We start from the raw sequence: 18,971 nt of genomic DNA, 5'->3' as shown, positions 1-18,971 counted from the left end.
CAATTACAATCCAAATGTTTAACATAAAAATCCAATCTCCTTTGGAGCTAAGACTAGTATTTCAAGTGTAATTTCTCTGTTAGAAATTTATTCTGATTTTTGTAGTTCATCAAAATAAATCAGTATCTAACTTAGCAATAAATTCTATCAGTTCAAGTTTTCTCTACAAAACATTAACAATAGCACAAAACATTCAAAATACGGAGAAATATTTTATATGATGATTTAAGTTGATGTGCCTTTCCTGATCAAATTGAAATACAAAGTTTTCAGATTGGTGCAAAGAAGGCTTATAAAAATATACTCAAAGTGGAAAATATGTAGCAATGTTATGAATATAGAGGAAGAGTTTAAATAGTATTTTTATATTGCACTGTGCTTATGCAAAGCCTTATTCACACAAATGAAAACAATGTCATGATATTATTATTTTTAACTCTTCAAGAAGATTTTGGTAGGTAAGATCATTTTTGAGCAATTGTTTACTCTCTCCCCATCTGTATCCCTGGAGGAGGATATACGTTTCCATTGCTTGGCTTTAGTATTTCCTGTCTGACTTTGCTTTGGCCAAATGGATATCTTAGAGGAACAAACACAGAAAAAGGTGGCATGTTTTTGCACAGATGGGCTTGTGCTTTTGACTTCTACCATAACAACATGCTTTCAGTTCTGTGATCTCAGCAGGATGACCAACATGTACATCAGATCTGGACTTTAAGCAAATCCCAACCAAGCATGGCCTGTATCAGGTGACTTGTAGCTGACCACAGGTGCATGAACAAGAAAAAAAATGCTTATTGGTATATCTCAGTAAATTTTGCATGGTTTCTTAACACAAAATTATTGTGACAATAGCTTAACTGCTACGAAGGTGTTGTTGAGCATTTCTGTTATTCAGTCATTACATTTACTATGTGCAAGTTATAATATCTTTAAAATAAACTAGAACTATGTTCTAATTGAAGAAAGTTGTACCACAGTATTTCATTAAATGTCCTCTGGTAATTTGCTTTATATTCACTCTCAATTAAATGCCTTCTAGGTTCTTAAAATTGTGACTAATTTTGCGAAGCTAGATCAGAAATCTTAGTATAAAATCTACAAAGTGAATCCTTTTATCTTTTTATTATGGAAATAAATGTTTTACTATAAGCAAATGTGGTCTTACTCAATTTTGTGAACCTACTATTTCGGAAATTTCCCGATCCATAATAAAACTTCAATAACATTAGTTGAATAAAGTCAAGAGATAGTATCAGTCTTCTGTCAGCCTTCTCTCACCTACTTACTCAGAAGCATACCACATCATAATTGCTATAGGTATTGTTTCTATAATATATTCACTCTCATCAATGCCCTCATTTAATCATATTTTTTACTCCCTGTATTATTAACATACCTGGAACCTAGTGAGGAAATTGGTGTTTGTTCAGTGAATGAATGAATATATGGATGAATAAAATAGAAGAAGAATTTTAAAGTTATAATTTAAGATTGAAAGCATAGTATTTATAATTAGATTGATTTTAAATAGTCTCTATTAAAACTTGATAATTGGGAAGATGCATTTTCCTGTTCCATTTAAATTTTACACATAGTGATCGACTTAATTATAAATTTCATTTCTTTATTCAGTAGATATATATTAAACATTTCTTATCTTTCCCTGCACTCTGCTAGTCACAATGAGAAAATAACAGGTATATCCCATGACATGATGGAGATTATAGTCAAAGGCATCATAAATGATGATCTACATAAAGGTTTGTTTTAAATGGATAATACTCTCAATATTTTTGTTATTACAAACCCAAGAAATGCATTTATAGGTTTGCAATACGTTTTAAAGTGTCAGATAAAAAGGTATTTTAAGAATGGGTGAAACATGACACTTTAATGAATTAGCATAGAAACATGACAAATACTCTAGTTATGAGTATATTTGTGAAACAGACATGGAAAATGAGTTTTGTAATAAGACTACTGTGTCCTTGGATGAAATATGATAATTTTGCTACTCAATATTTATCAATTAAAATAAAAAACACAATATTGTTGCTTACATCAGAATTTAGGTATATAAATAACTCACTTTGATAGGCTTGAGGCATGTTTCCACATTTTCTAAGATGTGGAATTAGAAATTTAAACTCTATACATTTTAATGGGTGCAAATCAAATATTTAAAAATTTCTAAAAATTAGGTCTTCAAGCTTTATTAAGGGCCTTAAGAACATATTTATTTTCTAGAAATGTAAACTTTTCTGATAATGTGATTCTTTTACAAAACCTTGAAAAGATCTTCTTATCATTAACTTAAAAATGAATGTGTACAATAGAAAGTCACTAGGATTGAGTAAATTTAGCAACTATCTTGTTTTGTTACATATATATCTAATAGATTCAGATTTGACTTTTATAATTAACAGACGACAAGCTCATTTGCTTTTATAAGATAGAAAGAAAAGGAATGTTAAAGGAACTTAAATTAGATTTCACCATCTGTTTAATGAGTTTCAGGCCTTGTTTGATAATAAATTTCCAGATATAAAATTTCAAAATGATCATTTTCAGAAAGAGTAACTGACCTGACTTGTAAAAGGTATATAAATGCCTATTCACACTCATTCCTATAAAACTCATGATTTGTTTTATTTCTAATGAAACTGATTAAGCTTCCATTATAGCAATGTGAAATACATAATAAATGCAGAACTTATATTCATAAGAGTTATCATAGTTCTTAAGGTTATTATAATTCATATTTTAATTTTACAAATAGGACTTTTACTTAGTTTGGTTGTTAATAAATCTCTTTGGAGTATTTATTTCACTACTGCAATATCCTGTGCCTAAGAGACTTTCCCGTCAATCCCCCATGACCATATTCTGCTACTGTCAGCCTACTTTCAAGGTGCATTAACTGCTCCAAAACTATAGGGGGCCATCTGGTTAAGTGCTTCTGAACTGCAAGAAATATATCCTGAAACTCCTCTGCACTGACGGATTACATCTTCAAACCACATTCATAAAATGATAGTTAAGTAATTACAGAGTACAGTTATTGAGTCTGCCACTACAGACTCTTAACATACCTGCAGAAAGCTGAGAGTACACATAAGCCAGTTAAAATTTATGGATGGCCAAAGAGTGCTTCATAAAATCAGGTGAATTATTTTCTGCATGCTAAACTTTGGGGTATTTGGAGTCAATTTCTGGCCATTGCCAGGAGACGACTGTACATGGCCCAGAAAACTGTGAATAATAAGAGGAGAAAATCTGGGCTGTTTGGGAAGCCTTATAAACTATTATGACCCTAGGAATTCAGAGTTCAGTGAGGGTGTTTGAACTATGAACTTGAATTAACATGCAGAAAAGGTAGAGGAAAGGTTTCTCATTTTACCAGCACGAAGATCAGCCTAGTTTAAGCTAAAAAATTAGCAATGTTTGTGTGATAAGCCCAAAACACTAGAGTCAGAATAGGAAGACAAAGGTTAGGGTCAGAAATAATAAAAAATAGCAAACTAACCAAGATATTTGGATACAGAGAAAGAGGCCATAGTCAATACCATCCAATACCCCAGTTTTTTAATTCCTTGATTTTTCTTTTCTAAGCAAGTATTCTCGTAAGTCAGAGAATGCCAAGGAGAACACAGGAGCACACAGGTTCTTTGTCAGAAAAAAACTGACACATGATGGATAACCAGGAATTACAAAGAAAAAAATAGGTACAATTGTTTTGTTGCAATTAAAAACTACAACAATTTGTTTTGTTTTCTCTTGTTTTTAAGAGAGGATGAAACACCGAGAAGTAACAGTTGAAAAGAACTGAAACATTAAGGAGTACATCTGTGAGGAGATTAGATGTCAGGTTTGTGTAGAAAAGGGGAGTAACTAGCTAATGAGGCTTGAGACATGGAAGATGAGATCAAGCAGGTACATATAAATTCTGATGTAGGGTTTCCCTTTCATTTGAAAAATCATGTTTATATTTATCAGAGTAATAAACATATCTAATAGAAAACTGAGTAGTACCAAAAGGTCTATGTTAAGAAAAAATAGCATTCCTAAGCCCAAGCACTTTATATGCCATGTTTCCTGCTCCTGTAAGCAGTAGTAATCAACCTGATGGATTTTTCTGGTATTAACCTTACATATCTACATAACTTGTAGTAAATAGGCAGTTTTTCTGTTTCTTGAATGTCAATTCTTGGCAATATTTATCGATTTTCTATGTTATACCACCAACTCCCCATTTCTTTTTCCCATCCAACTAATATAGTTTTAGCAAGGTTTTTATTAATGTAATAGTTGTATCTACAAATCTACTATTTACTTCAGAGCAATATCTTATTATGATTGTATTTTTTCTGTAAAATTTTTCCCCTATAATCTATAATTGTCATGGTATCTATCAACTGCCTTGAATCTATCACATCTTTCTATGTATCTACCCTGTTTTTTTTCTCAAATGCTTTAGCAGATCTGTCAAACACTTAGTAATATCTTTTCCATACATTCCAACATCTCTCCTTTTTACATTTATTTATTTTTGATAGACAGAGAGAGACAGAGCACAAGTGGGGAGGGGCAGGAGAGAAGGAGACACAGAATCTGAAGCAGACTCCAGGCTCCGAGCTGTCAGCACAGAGCCCGACATGCAGCTCAAACTCACAAACCACGAGATCATGACCTGAGCCAAAGTTGGACACAACCGACTGAGCCACCCAGGTGACCCCAACATATCACTTTAAAAGTTACTATTTTTTCCTTTTTAGCTTATAAAATTCCCTTCCATAGCCACCTTTTTCCCTGTTCTGATGTTTTCAATCTGATGTTTAGTTTCCTAAACCCCATATATTCTTATTTTTTTTATTACTCCCATTGCCAAGAGCTTTCTACAAAAAGCATAATAAAATATGTATATGTGCATCCTTACCTATCTGAAAATCTTTTTATCTTCATGGTTGACTGCTAGTTTAGCTGGGTATAGAATTTCAGGTCAGAAATCAGTTGCTTTATAATTAGAAAGTATTGCTTTTGCATTTTTGTCTAGGATTCCTGTTGATAAGCAACTATAAATCTAACCCTATCTTTGTATGCATTACACACACATATATAAATATATATATACACATATATATACATATATATGTATATATATATATATATACACACACACACATATATATTTATTTTTTTCACTGGAAGATTTTGATATCTTCTCTTCAATATTCAGAAGTTTCACAATTATTTGTGTGTGGTGTATGTTTCATTGATTGTGATGGATCCTTGGTGGGTTCCATTTGGAGTCATGATTCCTTACTTTTGAAAAAAAATGGTATTTGATAAATTTCTTCTATTAGTTTGGTTATTTTCTCTGAAATTCTTATTACTTGGATCTTCTGGAGTGAAATTCTAATGTCTCATCATCTTTCTATTTCCTTCTCTTTTGTGTGTTATTTTTTTTATATTTCCTTAACTTTATCTATAAAACCCTTCCATTGAATTCAATTTAAAGAAATTAAAGAAAGGCACAAAGATTCTGGGATAGAGTGATCAGAAAGCTTGAAAGGAAATCAAAGGAGTGAGAACAAAGAAAATATAGTCAATAGCACAGATAAGTGATATTAAATGTTCAAGAGAGATAACAACCTATAAAAGGCTATTAGATTCTGAACAACAACAACAAAAGATAATCAATGACCTTAGCAAGAGAATTTCAGTGGAGTGATGGAGGCAGCAATCAGACTGAGTGGATCAGGAAGTAAAAGAGGAAAATTGATAAAACTTTACAGACATTCAGATATTAAAGTTAAAAAGGAATTACATATTTTATTTAGCACAGTATTTGCAAAACTGTTAGGATTACGTAGGATAAGCCTTCAGTATACTATACAATTATTGCCAGTATAAAATAATGTTCTATATAGAAATGAAAATTCATGTCAAAATATTGAAATATACTTATTAATATTTATTATGTAAATGGATTCATACAATATGTGATCTTTTGTGACTGTCTTCTTTTACTTATCATGTTTTCAAGGTTCTTCTATGTTGTAGCATTTATCCATAGTAATCACTTTTAACTGCTGAACAAAGTTTCATTTTATAGATATATAATATTTTATTTACCCATTCATCAGTTGATGAACATTTGAATTGTTTCTACTTTCTGTATATTATGATATACATATATCTGTATATATATATACATATATATTATATATCATATATATCATATATTCATATCATATATATCATATATTCTGTATATTCTGTATATATGTATTATATCATATATCATATATTCATATCATATATCATATATTCTGTATATTATGTATATATGTATATATATCATATATCATATATCATATATATCATATATTCTGTATATTATGATATATTATGTATATTATGTACACTGCTATAAACATTCATGTACAGGTTTTTGTGTAAACACATGTTTTCTTTCCTCTTAGGTATACAGCTAGGAGTAATATTTCTGGCTCGTATGGTAACTCTATGTTTAACCTTTAATAGAACTATCTAATTCTCAAAGTAGTTGCATGATTTTACATTCGACCAGTGGTGTTTGAGAGTTTCACTTTCTCTACATCCTACCACACTTGTGATTTTTTTATTTTTTTGATTATATAACAAAATATGTTAAGGTGACTATAGACATACAGCTAATATCTACAAGAGCTGGAATCTAGTCATGCCTTATGGCAACTCAAAAGTCATGCTCTTGGGGCGCCTGGGTGGCTCAGTCGGTTGAGTGTCCGACTTCAGCTCAGGTCATGATCTCACAGTTCGTGAGTTCGAGCCCCGCGACGGGCTCTGAGCTGACAGCTCAGAGCCTGGAGCCTGCTTCCGATTCTGCGTCTCCCTCTCTCTGCCCCTTCCCAGCTCATGCTCTGTCTCTCTCTGTCTCTCAAAAATGAATAAACATTAAAAAAAAATTAAAAAAAAAAAAAGCCATGCTCTTTAGCATACTGCAATATTGTGGCCAGTTAATTTTATTGAAATAAAAGGAACTTTGCTATTTATTTATTTATTAATTATTATTATTATTATTATTATTATTTTGGTTCTTTGACATTTTGTAGTTCCTGAAAAATTCAAATTCTGGTAATTTCAATTTTTTGCAATAAATATAAATTTTTATGGGAGATGGTTAGAATTTGGAATCTCATTTTGTGAAATTATATTTCATGTTATGTTTCAAACAGAAAGATTAGAGATCTTAGCCTATAAATGGTTCTAGTTTTACCTAATCACCAAAATATAAAGTACAAAAGTTCTAGTATTCAAAATTCTCACAATATGTTTGAGAAATGGAAAACCTGGTAGATAAGTGGCTCAAATTTTAATAGGTAATAATAATAATATCCAATACATATTCTCTTATGTATTGAATCAGCAGCATCCAAGCAAATATAAAGTAAAATTTTATCCAACATAAAACAATTACATACACTTTAAGTAAAAAAAAAAATCAATGGCCAACCCAAATCCTTTCATTTCCAGTTGATTGTACACTAATTGGAATGGTTGGTTTTATGCTGACAGTTGATTTTTTTTTAATGAAATGGTGAATAGTAAAGTTAGCGCATTATACCACACACTCTAGAAAAGCAACCTTCCATTGAATTTATTCAGACCAGCTAATTGCTAAATTAGATGACCATTCCAAGTTATTGAGTACATTTCAAATACTTTCATCTGAACCAAAAGATAACTAAATGTGTTTTGGTTACTACTGCACAGCTAAGTAAAATCAAAAGGTGTCTATCTTTCTGGAATATCAATATGATTAAGCCTGACACTGGTGTGTAATACAGATAAGTCAAAGTGCTGTGGTGAATTCTCAGAGCAAGAAAAGAAGTTTGTAGAAGTGAAAGAAATTCACAGAATCACCTGATACCACTGACCAATCAGTGGTGATTAACTGGTTCTGCATCACTATTATAAGCTATTATCAGTAAGAATAAGTTTCTAAAATGTGTATTAGAGTCAGTGTTTTAATGAAAAAACCTTAGGCCGTTTTCAGAATTCAGAAACTTCGACATATTAATGTTTTTAAACATCTCGTATATATTTTTTGTATATATAAACACTAACGTCATAACTGCCACTAAGTTTTAAGTTAGAACTTCTCACTCTATTACAGCTCTAAAATTACCATTTATCATATTGGTATTCTAGGAACAGAATGGGAAAAAAGAAAAAAAGGCAATTTAGCACAGTCTTTTCCTACATGAAATAAAAAAGACTTCATCTCTGCTTGAATCCAGTACGTTATGAGTATTGAAAAACATATTATAAAATGTCTATATATTTTGTAGTTTTAAGCAAATGGTTATGATTATTGCTTTTTCTCACATTTAAAAATCAAATTTATTTTACACATGAAGACATATTTCCAAGGAAGTTTTAGTCTCTCTATAAAAATGAATATTTAATAGAAACTGATAATATTCTCTTATGTATTGGAATTAGGAGGTTTGAAGAAGTAAAATGTTACTTAAATCCACTACTTTTAACAACACTGTAGCATTTATTGGTTTTGCAATAAAAGAATTATAGAAAATTATTGTTATATTACTTTTTATGTTTCACATTGAAAGTAGGTAAAGTAATTTCTAAGCTATGGGTCATTATCATTTATAACTAACCATGCTTAACAGTTAGGTTTTTAACTGCTGACATCACTTTTTTTCTTTTTTGGAAAAATGATAGATATTATTTAATATTTAAAGATAAATTGCTGCAAAATTGTGATTTTTTGGCTGACAACTCTGCCCTAAACAAGCTTAGTCAATATGAACAACAAGAAGTTTTAAAATAAATTTGCTAAGAGAAGAAATCTGAATTAAATTTTTTATACATTTCCTCAGCCACGATAAGAGGAATCAAGTATTGTTTACAATCTATTATCAAAGGGCAATTTCGTGTGATGCAAGCATCTAAGAAAGTTCATGTTAACCCTTTAGAACTTCTCCTTTTATAAAATTCCTCACCATACTCATCACAGGTAATTTTCAAAGGTATAAGCTTGTCTACCTCAAGCAGCACAGGCTTTAAAATGTAGGAAACCCCTGGGAAGCATGTTAGCACAATGGCTTCTCCAGAGAAAGGGGTCAGAATCACAGATGGCAGAAGGCCAGGCATGATTGTCCTCTTTTCTCCAAGGTTCTTGTTCCCAATTCAGAAGGATTTACAGAGGAGGAGGGGACTTTGAAGTGTCTGAGATCCCTGAGGTCCAACCTACAATCTGTAAGTCTCCATGTATATCAGATCTTGTGAGCAACTTATTTTTTGTCTTCTAGGTTTTAAAAATAGAGGGCTTGTCCTAGGATCTTTCTCTAGGAAGCCTTGAAACTTTTTATAAACTATTTTCTAAAAATTTTTTAATGTTATTTATTTTTGAGAGAGAGAAAGAGACAGGGCATGAATGGGGGAGGAGCAGAGAGAGAGGGAGACACAGAATGTGAGACAGGCTCCAGGCTCTGAGCTGTCAGCACAGAGCAGGACACGGGCTCAAACCCACAAACCGTGAGATCATGACCTGAGCCAAATTGGATGCTTAACTGAGCTATCCAGGTGCCTCTAAACTATTTTCTAGTTAAAATATTTATTTTGGCCATACTTGGAGTACCCACAGGTGACACCAGTTCAAGCCAACATTTCTAAAGGATTGCTACTTTGGTCTCTAGAACTCCATGTGATTTTCCTACCACCCATGTGTAATCACTGCCAAATTCCCAATTATACCTTCAACATGCTGAGAAAGTTGACATATATCCTGTGCTTCACTTCATGTATAAATTCTTACAATTTTCCTGAATAAAAATTTAGCAATATTTATTAAAATACTTAAAATTATGAATGAATAGATTCTTGGTTATAGCATCTAGAAATATATCACAAGGGGAAACAGTTATAAAACAATTTACATCTGGAACATTCCTATTAGCAGTATTTATTACGGTGAAAAATTGGTAACAACCTAAATATCCAACTTCAGTTTTAGATTAAATAAAATTATAGTCCTTCCATATGATAGAATATTATACAGGCACCAGCAACCACATTGCAGAGCATTTTATTTTATGGAAACAAATACGTTACGTGTTATTAGGTGAGTACTTTGTGACACAAAACCAAATAAATGTACTCTTGAATCTCATTCGGTTATACCAAAAATGTAAAAGTATTGATCTAATTATATGTATAATTAAGTCTAGCAAGAGCCTAGAAGGCTTGCTCATTTCCTGATCCTGCTTATTGTTTTACAAGTATGTTATAAGTTGTTTATTTTCCACTCATTTTGAAAATTTTCTAAAATAACCCATTTCAATTTCTTATAATGGACATTGATTATCCTTCAGTAAAAGAAAAGTTAATGTTACTAAATACCTTGTCTGTCCTAGATCAACTCTCTATCTACGTGGTATCACATACATTTAATAAATGCTTTCTCCTTTCCTAGACTTTCAGAATATACATCTCTCATATGATTCTGCTATTTTATACTATCCTCTAACAGTTTTTGTTGAGAATTTATTCTCTAACAAGAAGGTGGCCACCTCGCGGTCCCACGACTTACATATTATCTAACGCTGATGTCCCAACGGGCACCTCTTGCTGTGTGGTTGCCACTGAATCCTGGATGTTCCCCTTGAGAGTCTGATGTATTTCAAATGTAACAGAGCCATAATTTCCAATTAACCCCAACAACTAAACCCCAGATTGTTCCACTTCCAGAATTCCTTGTTTCACTTAATGACACTATCATCCCACCCAGCGTAGTTTTCATCCTTGCTCTCTCCCTCTCAATCCCATTTCCAATCCATCAACAAATCCTGAGTAACTCTCCTTCTCCTATGTATCTAAATCTCCCTGCTTCTCATATTAGCCATTCTTCCTATTCTAGTCCCAACCACCACAATCTTTTGTTTTGTTACTTTCTTCCTCTATGTTTGTTCTTCTTCTACTTTTGTCCATTTCCAAAGTGAAGCCAAAACTACCCTTATAAAACATTAATTATATTATATCATCCTCTGCCTACAGTCTTTGGCTTCCCATCCCACTTAGGATAAAATCTGAACTCCCTGCTGGAACTATCAAATCTTAATTCAGAATCTCTCTCTCTTACCTGTTCACTCACTCTGTTCTGGCCACATGGGCTTCTGTTTGTTCTTTGAATACAATAAACCTATTTCTGCCACAGGTCCTTTGTATGTGCTATTCCTTTTGCACCAAACACAGTTCCTCAGATTTTCCTGATTCTTTTCTTTTCCTTAACACCAACCCAAATATCCTCCTTTTAATGGTCTCCAAAAACACATGCTTCTTAAGTACCTTTTCCCACCTCATCCTGTTTTGTTTTCTTTATAACATTTGTCAGCTATAGTTATTGTACTTGCTATTAAGACGTTTAAAAAGTACCATTTCTTAAAGTAAAATTCCTACCCACTTGTCTAGTTAGTGACTCTAATTATAGAGGTTACAGGGTAGGAAAGGCGGTACAGTTCAATGACAGGCCAAAATAAAGGTGTTTGGAGGCTAATTGTATGGAGCCAATTTACTAATAAATATGGCTGGTTTATTTCCACATATCTGCATAGAAGGACAAGGACAAGAGGAACATTTACTTATCCATATGATGAGAGATGTCATTTTAACTGTTAAATGCACTTAATATCCATCGCAATAACAAATTGAGTTCTAGCCAAACAGAAATAAATGATGATCTAAATCCATAGATTAGATTTTGAAATATATTCCTACTTCTACTTCCTCCCTTTGTCTCACACTATTCCAAAATTAAGAAGTTATCACTTATAGAAGACAATGTTCTGAAACTCTTCAGACCTGACACTTTGTCAGGTCTTTATAACTGTCCCTTGATACTTGCCAGGGCACACACATATTATCAATAGTCATAAGTCTAGCAAAAACAAAAATGTTCGTTCATCTCCAGGAGAGCTGCCTTAGGAAAGAATGTGTTCTAAGACATTAAGTGTGAATATTTTCATGCCACCTGTACAAAATATGACTTTCTGCTATCTTCAATAAAAATCTAAATTTCAATCATCATCCTAGTAGACTTTAAAAAGACAGACCTCAAAAATAGCATTTTATATGATATTCTCTTGTAGTTCTAGAACAAAACTTAAGTACGAATAACTGGAGATCTTCACAAATGTAAAGATGAAAGAATGGGACTCAATTTAACACAGGAGATAAAAAAAAAAGTGGGATTATTTCCCTCTGCCATCTTGAAAAGGATATGGCTTTAAACCTATGAAACAAGAAGATGGTGATGTTAGGCTGAATGGACAACATATCCGTGAACTGGTTTCCTAAGAGGCTTTATAAACCTTTATATTTTGAATATCTACTTATTTCCTTGAGAATATGGTTACTTATATCTGTATACTCTTTCCTATATAGCCGCTCCATCCCTTTTACTTATAACAGGTTTTCATCATGTATGTATTGAATGCACACCTACTTGACATATATATCTACATACTTCTACACTATAGCCATGTGCATTGCCCTCTTACATGTGTTACCCACCTTCCTACAACCAAATAAATTAACATAATGAGACAGAATAAATATACACTGAAGTTTTATTTTTCCTTCCTGCCCCCCAGTGGCGTAGCCTGTACACTCTCTGGAGACTGCTTACCCCACTTTGGAGACCGCTAAAATTTTGCCATATCCCAAGGAGAGAAACCAACTCATCTTAAAGCTCTTTTGATTTTATGACCAGTGAACACTCGAATTTCTGAATAATCTAGATCTGCACACCTTATTACGGTTCATGATGCTAGGAAGTGCTGGCTAGACCAAGGCATTCATTCCTTCAGCCACAGGTTATATTGTTGGCTGCTCGTGATTCAGAGCTGAGTTAACATACCACCCACCTCCACCCTCGCAGCCTTCATCCAATTACTGGTCCAATGATCCAATTCCTCATCCAACGCAGGCCAAACTGAAAGGCTGAAAGCCTCCAGAATTCCTACTGGATTCAGATGAGGCTTCCATTACAACCACAATAAAGTTCAACTGCTCTCTCTTTAAGGCACCACTTCTTCCGGTCTTTTTCGTGATTATAACGTCACGCTTCCAGAAATCTCCTACACAGATATCTCTGTCCCAGCGTCTCTTTCCTGGGAAACCTCAACAATTATGTGTCGAGTTCCTAATAAATTGTTTACGGAGCCACTGGAAATTCAAGAATTAAAATAATACCCTAAATTTTCCTGAATCCCCATTTGGTTCTCACTGAGTCAGGACTAATTTCACCTGGAGGTCTTCTTTGTTTTTTTTTTTATGAAAAATCAAGTTTCCAAAAATTCCTCCTTTTGAATGCCTGAGCGACATTTACTATTGGGCTTAATATCACTGCTTCTGAGGACAACAGGGTTTATCCATCTTGATCTCAGCCATTCTGCCTCAGGCTATGGTCTAGTTCATACTGCTCACTACAATACCTCCTCCAGTGTCACTTTAGCTCCTGACACAATCCCACAACCACTGAGGTCCAAGAAATGTCTGAACACTTGGCGTAATAACAGCATAAAGGACTTACTTTACCTGGGAAGTGTCTCTCTGAGGGAAGGCTGTGCGGTTAACTCACTAGTAGATGTGACACCACTTTTCTCTTAAACTTTTCTCAATGGCACTTAACTTTCAGTTCTGCCATCCAGGCTGAGAGCTCTATTTCCCCAACGCACCAGTCATAGAATAAGCAAAATACCATTATTGCCTCCTGGACAGGATAAATGTTGGACACAGACCCTGATATCCTCCTTGAATTTCCTTTGATGAAGATACAGACTTTGATAAAAATGGAATCCTAAGAACAGACCCTACATAAACTTAGGTTTGCAGAGCAACTATGAAAAGCATACCAGTGACTCTAGAATATTTGAATATTAATAGAGTCAGTACTTTAAGTTTGTTATGTTAGTTATTAGAAATAAGAATCAACTATCCATCCAAGGTTCTACTTAGGAAAAATGAAAATATATGTACAGATTGTTATAAAAAGACTAATAACTAGAAAATAGTCCTTCTTACCCCAAACTCCAACAAATGAAGAATGGAGGGTGGCCTTCACAGCATGTAACATAATATTTGATTCTAACTAAAAGATTAGTTCAGTGAAGTGTTCTTTTGATAGAAATTCTCATGCTTCATATGCTATATGTTAAAAACAGCAGTATATACTCACTTGATGACATATTATTAAAGGTAAAACAGAAGTATTTCATAAACAACCAGATTATAGATTATAAGTAGATTATAAGGTAACATGTAAAACGTGATACAGAAAATAAATACAAAAAATGCATATTATTCATTTACGATAACTTTTATAGAAAATGGAACAAAAATCTTCACAGCAAGGCTCAGAGAGTTGCCTGCAAATGACTTACTTGTTCTTTGTTTCCTCTAATTGTCACAGTAGACTCCATGTCTAAAGCTTATTCACTGGGCTGAAGCTTATCCTGAGATTTTCATCACATATTAAAATGCTGAGGCTATGTCTCCTTTTCACAGATACAGACTGCCCTCCATTGAAATACTACTGTACATTGATTCTGTATGAAAATCGCCTGAATATTTCTAAAACTCTAGATACAAATAATTTATTCCAATACTCACTCTTAGATAGGACTATTAGGATTAACAGATTGATCACATGTAATGGAAAGTGACCACTTATTATTTACCATTGATTATACCAATAAATAGAGTTTCAGTCACTTACCTGAATAACGTGTTTTAGTTTATCAATAATTTGATTTATCACAGGATCAGTTCCTCTGACTTTGACTTCGGGATTTCCAGATTGGGCTTTGATTCCATTTCCAACCACACGCTGAGTATAGCTAACAAAATGAAAAGTGGAAGATATATGAGTTAGTAACCTGGTCACAATATGATCTGCCATAACTATTTGAACATATTTGAGTTCAGAATATTGTTCCTTTAAGGGTACATGACAATATACCCTGGCACAGCTACAGTATTTTTTTTTTTGGTAAATGCTTAGCATGTAAATATAGACTACTCTAATGTTTTTTCTCTCAAAAGACCCAACCAAAGATTGTGTTTTAACATCACTTATCAATATACTAAAGAAAGCTAATACACATTTCACTTTGTTACCAAGTCTTGCTGAATGACACATATGTCTGCATCCATATTATCTGAGTCAACTTACTTCATTTTATATAATATGCAAATGAGTCCCAACAATATCTTTAAATATTGGATCAGGAAATTATATATATAATTAAATGTAATTAAATACGTATTTACATAAAACATATATATGTATATATAAATATGTATTTACATTAAATATGTATTCATATACAAATATATTTATATAAAATACATATACATATATTTTAACCACACAAGTCAAAATTACAAACATTATAAACAACAAAACTGACAAAATATTTTGCAAGTAGACAAAACACAATCAGCTTTCACCAACGTATACCTAAACAAGGGTCTAGTAAATTGTGTTGTATGTAATGGGGTGATTGTATAGGTGGTTAAAGTCATTGCAAATTACTATCTTCCCAAAATGATAATCACACAGTATCAACTTAGTAAGCATACACATGTTTAGATTCATCAGTCACGATCCTAGGAATGAAGGAGAGGTTTAGCATGCTATGGGGATAGCTAGAAGGAACTGTGTATGTCAAGTGAGAGGTAGGAATAACACAGGTAGTAAACACTGAGCATTCAGAGAAGTCCATCTTGACTAAGACACTTAGGGAAACACTAAAGAAGTTAGAGCTTGTGTTAGCCCTTGAAGTATTACAGAAAGAATAGGTCCTAGATGACGTAGTTAACGCAAACTCCAGAGCAAAGGATGACATCCCAGCAGGAGAAATGGCAAAGGCATATGAATGACACACACAGGGAAGAATAACTAGGTTTCTATTTGCAAAGAGCACAAATGGGGAAAAGTAGGAGATAGGAGGTCACACCCTGAACATTCCATACTCTCTCCACTTAAGACTTTCCTCTGAGCAATTTGTTTGTTTAAATAAAAGTCATAATAAAGTGGTCTCAGAGACTTTTCAACAAACATTTTCATATGTTTAATATAATTTTTCTTCCCTCTATTTGAGCAGACTATCACAACTATCCATATGAACCGCCTGTAATTTTCTACAGCAATGGAATCTCTTTGAAAAGATGAAAGAAGATTCCACTGTTGACAATATGGCGACACAAAAGAATTTTCAAGGAATATCCAGCTTTACCCCAAATTTTGCATACACAATGACCAGTTCATAAAAGTGGATCAAACAATTCTTAACTAGATCCTTCCAATTAAATGATAGAATTGTGGGGGGCACCTGGGTGGTACAGTCAGTTGAGTGTCTGACTCTTGATCTCTGCTCAGGAGATGGTGTGCATTGATGGTGCAGAGCCTGCTTGGGATTCTGTCTCTCTTCCTGTCTGCCCCTACCCTGCTGTACACATGCTCGCTCTTGCTCTCTCTTTCAAAATAAATAAATAAACTTAAAAAAAATGTAAACAGAAATGATGGAACTTTTTCATATTGATAATATCAATTGGACATGACAAAAATAATGATATTAATAAATCTTTTTTATTTTAAAACAACCTTGAACCCACTTCTTCAGGCAGAAATAGAAGGTACACAGTTATGCAGTCCAGTATACATTAGACACTGTCAATATGTGCCAATAACCAGTGGTAGAAGGAAACCAAGCCCACAAATCTATTAATGTGTAATAATATTTTTTACTTAGGAGGAATTGAGTAAAATATAAATATTAAGCTTTTCTTAACTCCTCTATAGCACTATTATATTTTTCTTCAAAATATTTCAAGCAGATTGCACATGTGGCTGCTTTATTAATGTACTATTAACAATAATGAGTAATATGAACACATAAATAGACAAATGCATGTTTATCATTCAGGCATTGTTTTAAATACTTCCTCTGTAGTTTGTCACTTTATTCACATGATAATCATTTGTTGTGGTCATGAGAATGTGCCTAGAGACCTCAAAGTACTGGAAGTTTAATTGCTTAAAGGTACATGGGCTTTGCTCTGAAATCTATTTCTGCATCTGCCCCCAACCAGTGACTGAGTGCAGCAGAGCTAATAAGCAGGGCCATCACTAGAAGACACAGGGCTCCTCTGGTGACCAAGTTTGTCTCAGGATTCCCTGAAACCCTTGTTAACCTTTCTTCGGCTGCACTACATGGTAGAATGCTTTCACTCAACCTTTTTGCCATCCCCTTCACTCTGGGTCATACATGCTTCATGACTAACAGCTTTTCCAGCTTTACTCAGTGTCCACCCCATTTACTCCGATAGATATTTCCCTTAATAAATCCTCTTGTGTTTAATCCCTTTTTGGCATCTGCTTCTTGGAGAACCCAGATTAATACATCATATAATTTTTATACTGTAAGTATTCCTACTCTATAGATTGAGGATCTAGGATCTGAATAGGTTAAGTAACTTTCCCAAAGGCAACATTTTGTTAAGTGTGCAGCAAGGGTATGAATCCAGGGAACATGAAGTCCAAAATACAATCACTCAAAAATTATTAATGAAAACTCCTGAAATCAACTAAGATAAATTGGGATACAATTAGCTTGGTGCAAAGTGCTTGTTTGTTTGTTTTAATCCTTTCTTTTTTTTTTTTTTTTCTGTAACTACAGCATTTTCAAAAGTTTTACTATTTATAATTAGGAAAGAATGTACTATTTTCCTCAAAGATCCCAAAGAACAGTTGTATATTACCAGCTGGTGGGGTGAAAAGAAACTAATAGACTTCAAGTGTGCTTTAAGATTTTCCTGTTTGGGGGCACCTGGCTGGCTCAGTCAGTTAAGCATCTGACTTCGGCTCAGGTCATGATCTCACAGTTTGTGAGTTTGAGCCCTGCATCGGGCTCTGTGTTAACAGCTTGGAGCCTGGAGCCTGCTTCAGGATCTGTCTCCTCTCTCTCTTTACCCTTCCTCTGCTCATGCTGTATCTGTCTCTCTCTCTCTCAAAAATAAAAAAAAAATTTTTTTTAATTAAAAAAATATTTTCCTATTTCTCTAGAAACACAGACAAAGTGAGTAATGGAAAGTTAGTCTTGTATCTTAATTTTAAATACAGTAAATTCTTGAACAACACACGTTTGGACTTCCCTCATCCACTAATACATAAATTTTGTTTTTCAATAAATACAATATTATAAATATATTTTTGCTTCCTAATTATTTTCTTAATAACATTTTTATTTTCTTTTCTCTAGCTTACTTTACTGTAAGTATAGTTAGTATGTAATACATATAATATACAAAATATGTGTTAATTGACTGCTTATGTTATTGGTAAGGCTTCTGGTCGACAGTAGGCTATTTGTAGTTTGGGGGAAGTCAAAAGTCATATGTTGATTTTTGATTATGCTCATAACCCCCACATTCTTCAATGATCAACTGTAAACTGTTACTTGGTTTATGGTTCGTGGGTTCAAGCCCTGCATCAGGCTCTGGACTGATGGCTTGGAGCCTGGAGTCTGCTTTACATTCTGTGTCTCCCTCTCTCTCTGCCCCTCTCCCACTTATGCTCTGTCTCTCTTTCAAAAATAAACATTAAAAAAAAGATGTAGGAATGTCATGTTACTTTAATCTGAAGAATATCTCATTTTTTATTCTTAACTGTCACTGTTGATAACACAGATAAATGTTATCACAAATACAATCGATCAAGAATCTCATTCCAAACTAGTGTCTTATAGAATAGTTCAGGATCACTATTCTTATTTATTATTTAAATAAGGAAAAAGTCTGCAGCAGGCCATTTAAGATACTTCAAGTGAAATATAAGTTTTAAAAATAAGTTCTTCTTTTCTGTTTTTGTAAGGTTAAGG

The 18,971-nt window shown here is 33.3% G+C and overlaps 1 protein-coding gene across 1 annotated transcript in view; it reads right to left on the bottom strand.

The window, feature by feature from the left end:
* Nucleotides 1-18,971, bottom strand: part of GPC5 (glypican 5) — a 1,419,588-nt gene that overhangs the window by 941,431 nt on the left and 459,186 nt on the right. The window contains exon 6 of the mRNA XM_042979061.1: nt 14,807-14,927. Coding sequence (XP_042834995.1) covers nt 14,807-14,927 — 121 coding nt within the window. The remainder of the gene's footprint in view (nt 1-14,806; nt 14,928-18,971) is intronic.

Source organism: Panthera tigris, chromosome A1 (assembly GCF_018350195.1).
Source record: "Panthera tigris isolate Pti1 chromosome A1, P.tigris_Pti1_mat1.1, whole genome shotgun sequence".
NCBI lineage: Eukaryota > Metazoa > Chordata > Mammalia > Carnivora > Felidae > Panthera > Panthera tigris.
Note: the sequence above shows the minus strand (reverse complement) of the source record. Positions and strands in the feature narration are given on the sequence as shown.